Source organism: Pygoscelis adeliae, unplaced genomic scaffold (assembly GCF_000699105.1).
Source record: "Pygoscelis adeliae isolate BGI_AS28 unplaced genomic scaffold, ASM69910v1 Scaffold85, whole genome shotgun sequence".
Classification (NCBI taxonomy): Eukaryota; Metazoa; Chordata; class Aves; order Sphenisciformes; family Spheniscidae; genus Pygoscelis; species Pygoscelis adeliae.
This window is the reverse complement of record NW_008824900.1, coordinates 3,327,889-3,333,737: the sequence shown is the minus strand read 5'-3', so window position 1 is coordinate 3,333,737 and position 5,849 is coordinate 3,327,889. Positions and strand designations below refer to the sequence as shown.

The 5,849-nt window shown below is 40.8% G+C and overlaps 1 protein-coding gene across 1 annotated transcript in view; it reads left to right on the top strand.

Annotated features, from left to right (window-relative positions):
* Positions 1 to 5,849, top strand: part of TMEM114 (transmembrane protein 114) — a 22,112-nt gene that overhangs the window by 13,781 nt on the left and 2,482 nt on the right. Inside the window, exon 3 of the mRNA XM_009324806.1 lies at positions 5,266 to 5,403. Within this exon, the coding sequence (XP_009323081.1) occupies positions 5,266 to 5,403 (138 nt within the window). The remainder of the gene's footprint in view (positions 1 to 5,265; positions 5,404 to 5,849) is intronic.

Genomic DNA, 5,849 nt, shown 5'->3' with positions numbered 1-5,849 from the left:
GTAGGGAAACAGTCTTTGCAGTAGGGGCAGTTACTGATACGTCAGTTCTTATAATGTAACAGCTGCCTTGGTTTCTTCCTCAACAAAATTAGTTTAATAATACAGTTAAACTAGACTAGATTTCCTTACAGCATGTGGACCCTGTAACAGTGTGCTGGTTTTGGCTGGGATAGAGTTAATTTTCTTCACAGTAGCAAGTATGGGGCTGTGTTTTGGATTTGTGCTGGAAACAGTGTTGATAACACAGGGATGTTTTTGTTACTGCTGAGCAGTGCTGACACAGAGTCAAGGCCTTCTCTGCCTCTCACCCCACCCCACCAGCCAGCAGGCTGGGGGGGCACAAGAAGCTGGGAGGGGACACAGCCGGGACAGCTGACCCCAACTGACCAAAGGGATCTCCCACACCATATGGTGTCATGCTCAGCATATAAAGCCGGGGGAAGAAGAAGGAAAGGGGGGACATTCGGAGTGATGGCGCTTGTCTTCCCAAGTCACCGTTACACGTGATGGAGCCCTGCTTTCCTGGAGATGGCTGAACACCTGCCTGCCGAGGGGAAGCAGTGAATGAATTCCTTGTTTTGCTTTGCTTGTGTGCGCGGCTTTTGCTTTCCCTATTAAACTGTCTTTATCTCAACCCGCGAGTTTTCTCACTTTTACTCTTCCAATTCTCTCCCCCATCCCACCGGTGGGGAGCGAGCGAGTGACTGTGTGGTGCTTAGTTGCCGGCTGGGGTTAAACCACAACAAACAGTCACTAGCCAGCTGCTTTCACACTTCTCCCCACTCTTTATGGGCCTGCTTCATTTTTACTGAGTTACATGTTTATACTCCTGCTCCTAATCCCAGAATGCCTTATTCTTTGGCTGCCATTACATTTTTCCTGGTGGATTTACAGTTCTTCACAATTTTTCTTTTTGATTTTAAGTTATCAGAAGGAAACAGCTAGGGCTGGAATACCTGGCAAGAGCCAGTTCAGAGGCCAAGTGAAATAGGACCCAAATGAGGTACACAGAAATTCTAACTTAATTGATATGGTAGGTGTATACCTAAATGGATCTGCTTTGCTTCTGAGCAACAGCGCAGTGGTCCTTCAAAGAGGTTTTGTGACCAGTTGCTTTGGTACTTACAGTAGATATTACAATAAATATATTCAGAAATCTGAGATAACTTTAGCATCACTGCAGCTGAGACCTAGTGAGTGACAACTTCTGATGAATGTTCTCATTTTCAAATTCATTGGTGCTGTAGGAATAGAATGTGAACCACAGTGCATCACGTTTATCATTCTACCCATTCCTGGTATTGAAGGTTTTTGTCAGTGCCCACCTGTAGCAAGTCTAGCATCATTTTATTTCTACTGTCTGCAATTTGTCTACCAGTTTAGCTCAGAGCTAAAGAGCATGAGAAGAGCACAAAGCCAAAACCTGTAACACAAAGTCCAGAGCTTAGCTAATTATCCTGGAGTACCCTAACCCTGTGAGTTCTCATCCACCATCATCTTTTCTCTACTGAACAGGAGGGAATCCAGGCCTTCGTGTCCCTGGGGTTCAAGCCCAGAAGTCTCACATTTAGCCACAGACAGCAGTTCTTTTCTGTTGCTCGTTGTTTCTCTAAGTTGGTTCCTTCATTCCTTCCTTGCAAGCAGGTCAGGCTTTCTCAGTGCACTGTTTCTTCCTGGCTTTGCCAAGTCTTTCCAGAGCAACCCCACTGGTTGTAGCTACTGCCAGCATTCTGTTTCAGCTAGAGGCTTTTGTCGTTCTAACTGGCTATTTAGTTACTGCTGGGGAAGATAAACAGGTCCTTAATTAAGCTCTTCTGAGCTGCTGCCATTTGGAGTCTTTCTGATGAGGTGACTGTTACAGATTCCTAGAGACTATTTGCTATTATAAGCTGTGCAAACAAATCCAAAGTTAGTTTGAAACAATTAAGCTCCAGCATGTTAACAGGAGGTGATTAACAAAACTGCTAGATCTGCAGTTGGTCACTTTTGACACCATTCAATTTTTCTAGTTCATTCCACAAATTTCTGTTACAAACAACTCATCAACAACTGTGTTGGGTGACAATTTAGAAATGTCTGCCAAATTCACAGATCTGGACACGCACTGCAGATGTCATTCTTACAGATGTTTGGTCAGACCTCTAGTAAAACAGCTTTGGCTACCTGATGTAAAACTTCCTTAACTCAGACCAAGCAATTAAAGTATTTTTTTCTAGAAAAAACGAGTGTTTTTTAAATCTTCATCAGTTTGTTTCAGTATTGATTAAACTATTGGATCTTTCATGTTGGACTGACAGGGAACTCAGGCGTTCAGAAATAGATGTGGGAAACTGAATTCTGTTTTACAGGAAAGTGCGCATACTTCTTGTGCAAAATGCTTTAGGTTGGGTTTTTTTTTCAATACTAGATTAATTTCATCAAAATGAAGACAGTTATAGGTATAATACGTAGTGCATAAATATGTATTTCAACACAAGCTAAAAACACTAAAATGACTGCAAATCAGTGTTTTAACTACTTTCGCAGATGATTATTGAAGACAGAAAGACAGTAAAGATGTTGTAAGTCATGTCCTTCTATAAACTAATTCTGTCCCTCTAATCAAGGAATATAATGGTATAATATCGTATGCAGACGGCATGAATTCAGATTTGTGAGTGGTTTCCATGGCAGCACTTTAGAATAAGTTTCCCAGACAGTTGCAGATTTCATAGAAGAAGGACAAACGGGTATTAGGTATTGAACTAGAACACTGGAGGTGATATAAGTGCTGTTTAACCAAATACAGTCCATTAAATATTTGATTTTTAAAAAGCTGCAGATGATTTATGAGAAATGTGATCCCAGCTGTGTGTAGGAAAAGTAAGGCTCTGTCACAGTGGGATTTGTGGGTTTCAGCTGAAATATCCCTAAAACCTGTATTTTCATTGAAGAGGGCATAAAAATTAGAATTATTCTGATGTTACATGCAACTGTCACAGATAGAAATGTAATCTATGACATTCCCCTGGAGAATACCCCTGTATGGATTTGTTTTCCTTTGCTTCAAAAGAAAAGGTTACATTCAGAGCCTTACCTTCTTCACCCGCACTTGTCCTGGCTAAGGTTACAGTCCTAGCTGCAGTAGCTGAAATCACACCATGAAAAGGAAAGTCAAAGAAACAGTAACTGTTGGTGCTACTGTCCTGAGGTATAGTTTGTTAGCAGCAACTTTGACACCTGGAAAATCACAAAGCACAGGCCCGGTAAGGACCTTGTTTATGTTTCTTCCCTCCCCTCCCAGCAAAGCCAGGTCTGAGGACAGAGTTGCACCATTCTTACATTCTTAGTTTTAAAGTGTTAACTGCATCAGATTTTGTCCCCCCAAGGCTTCTTCACCTCTTACTTGCAAGACCAAATCTAAGAGGACACATGGATGTCAAAATGGTGGGGAATCAAAATCAGGCCTGATACCTGCAGGAAGCACAAACAGGGCAGAAGACTGGCCTGTTCCTGCTGCCTCTCTAGAATATGAGGACTAAATTGTGTGCCAATTCTCTGTTCTGTCACATCATGTCACATCACATCCCTGACAACCACTTCTAACTGTATAAAACTCCTGAATTAAGTTCCATTCCTATTTCTCCTCTTGGTATTCAAGTAAGATTTACCAGCAGTTTTGACATGCTGGTTTATACACAGTAAGCTGAAGATTAATTTGACTGTTAGCGTCTGAGAATTGCTATAGGTTTGGGTTTCTTAGCCAGAAACAGCAGCCATGGCCAGTTTTGCTGAAGGAAAGCCCACGGAGTATCCTCCGATTTAGTAGCAAAGAGAGGAAGTGTTCCCTTCAATGCAGAATGCTGAATTCGTGCTTTCTGAGCATCACCTTATCCTGATGTGGGCATATGTGGGACTAAATATGAGAATATAACACCAGCATAAATAAAAGGAAATGAAAGAACAATAGGGTCACCTCCTAAAGCTTTGTCATTTGCTGCATTTTTCCTTGTGAGCATGTTCCGTACTGCACAAAACAAATAATTATGTCTTGAAACCACATTCCACTCATGCCTTGATCCCATGCAGGCTGTTCCTAATCTTCCAAGGTTCTAGAACTGAACAGAGATGTCTACACAATTGTGTCTTATCTTTACAATGATATTGAAGAAGATAAGCTGGATCCTTAGCCAGTGGCACATGGAGTACTTCCGCTTCAGTGGGCAGTTACAGTGACTTAAAAAAATTGATCATCTGATCATACACAAACTGTGATCTCTTAACTGACTCCTTTTCCTACCAGGTAATGGTGTATTGTTGTTCCTCTGTGAAATTAAATGAGACACTGAAGCCCAGAGCCCTTCAGAAAATGGATTTTAAGTTTTTTTCTCTCAGTGACTCAGCACTTCACTCTGGTATGAAATAAATGGATACTGGAAGCTGGAGTTACTTTTTTTTGGTGGTTATTCTAGAAAAGGTTGGGTTGAATGTTGTGGATAGATTGCATGAGAGGGAACAATGACACAAAGATGGTTTATGATGGAAAAAACAGCGTGATATGAAAAAATACATAGCAACCCTCTGTTTACACAGCTATTAAAATGTTATAGGGATCAATAAAGACTAATGTAAAACATTTAGCATGGGAGGAAGCAACCAGGATAGGTTAATATCCTTAGTGAAGCTGCTGTAGAAAACAATGATGGACACAGAATCAGAGCTGGATGAGAAAATTTACTTCTAGTTGATGGTCAGCTGCAACAAAGGAAAAGGACAACAATTTGCTAGATCAGTTCAGCAGAGGACATGTGACAGAAAAGAAAGCATTTAACCAAAGCATCTGCTGGATCTCACCACCCAAACAGAACAATGCCATGCACTGTGATCTGTATGATCCAGATAACCAGGGCTACTTTTTATTAAGGTCATCAGTGACTACCTGATATGCAATGCATCACCTGTTATCCAGCTAGGCTTAATATCTGAGAACAGTTTAATTGCTTAAATATATCCGTGTAGACATATCCTTTATATTTGTGGTCTCTGTTTGAAACACAAGCTGTGATCCTGTGAAGGGCTTGCTCTGTATGTTACCTTTTTCTCCATACCATATATTTGTCCTGCCAACTTAAACTGAAAAAACAAAGAGATTGTCCAACTCCTTGTTTGTGCAGCACAGAATAAGGCTTTGATCCTGATCAGGGGCTCTGCACTCAATAATTACTAGTACATCCAATGACATCATAATAAAATATTGAAATATTAACTTTCTTAATTTTTCTTCAGACATGCATGGAACTTTTGTCATCCTGATGCCCCTCAGCCTGATATTGATGATTTTTGGAGGAATGACTGGATTCATCAGTATTCTCGCCAGGGCCTACCTGCTGCTTCTAATGACGGGACTACTTTTTCTTTTTGGAGGTACTATATCAAACTCCTGGCTTAACCGTTTTAAATAATAAGAGATTATATCTGGGAAACACCACTTTGTCTTCCAGGGGAAAAAAGCTAAGCAAGAGTTTGCTTTCAGAATAATGCTGGTGTTCATTCACTTGGTGTCTGCTCAGCTCCTGACAGGATTCTGGAATAGAAAGCTGCCACTTAGAGTCAGGAAAGGCAAATAATCACACACAACCATACATCCTGTGGAGTGAGACACACTTTGAACACAATGTGTTTGCTGTGCCCATTAACACGAAAGATTTAATACCTTCTCAGCACAGTGCTCAAATTCTTTACAGACAGGGTAATGGAGTAATGGAGAAGTGACTTTGGAATTAGTAAAAGCATAGGGTTTGATAGCCTTGCACAGATCTTACAACTATTAAGAAAACTGACATTTTTTCAAAGGCATTTGCATGTTCCTG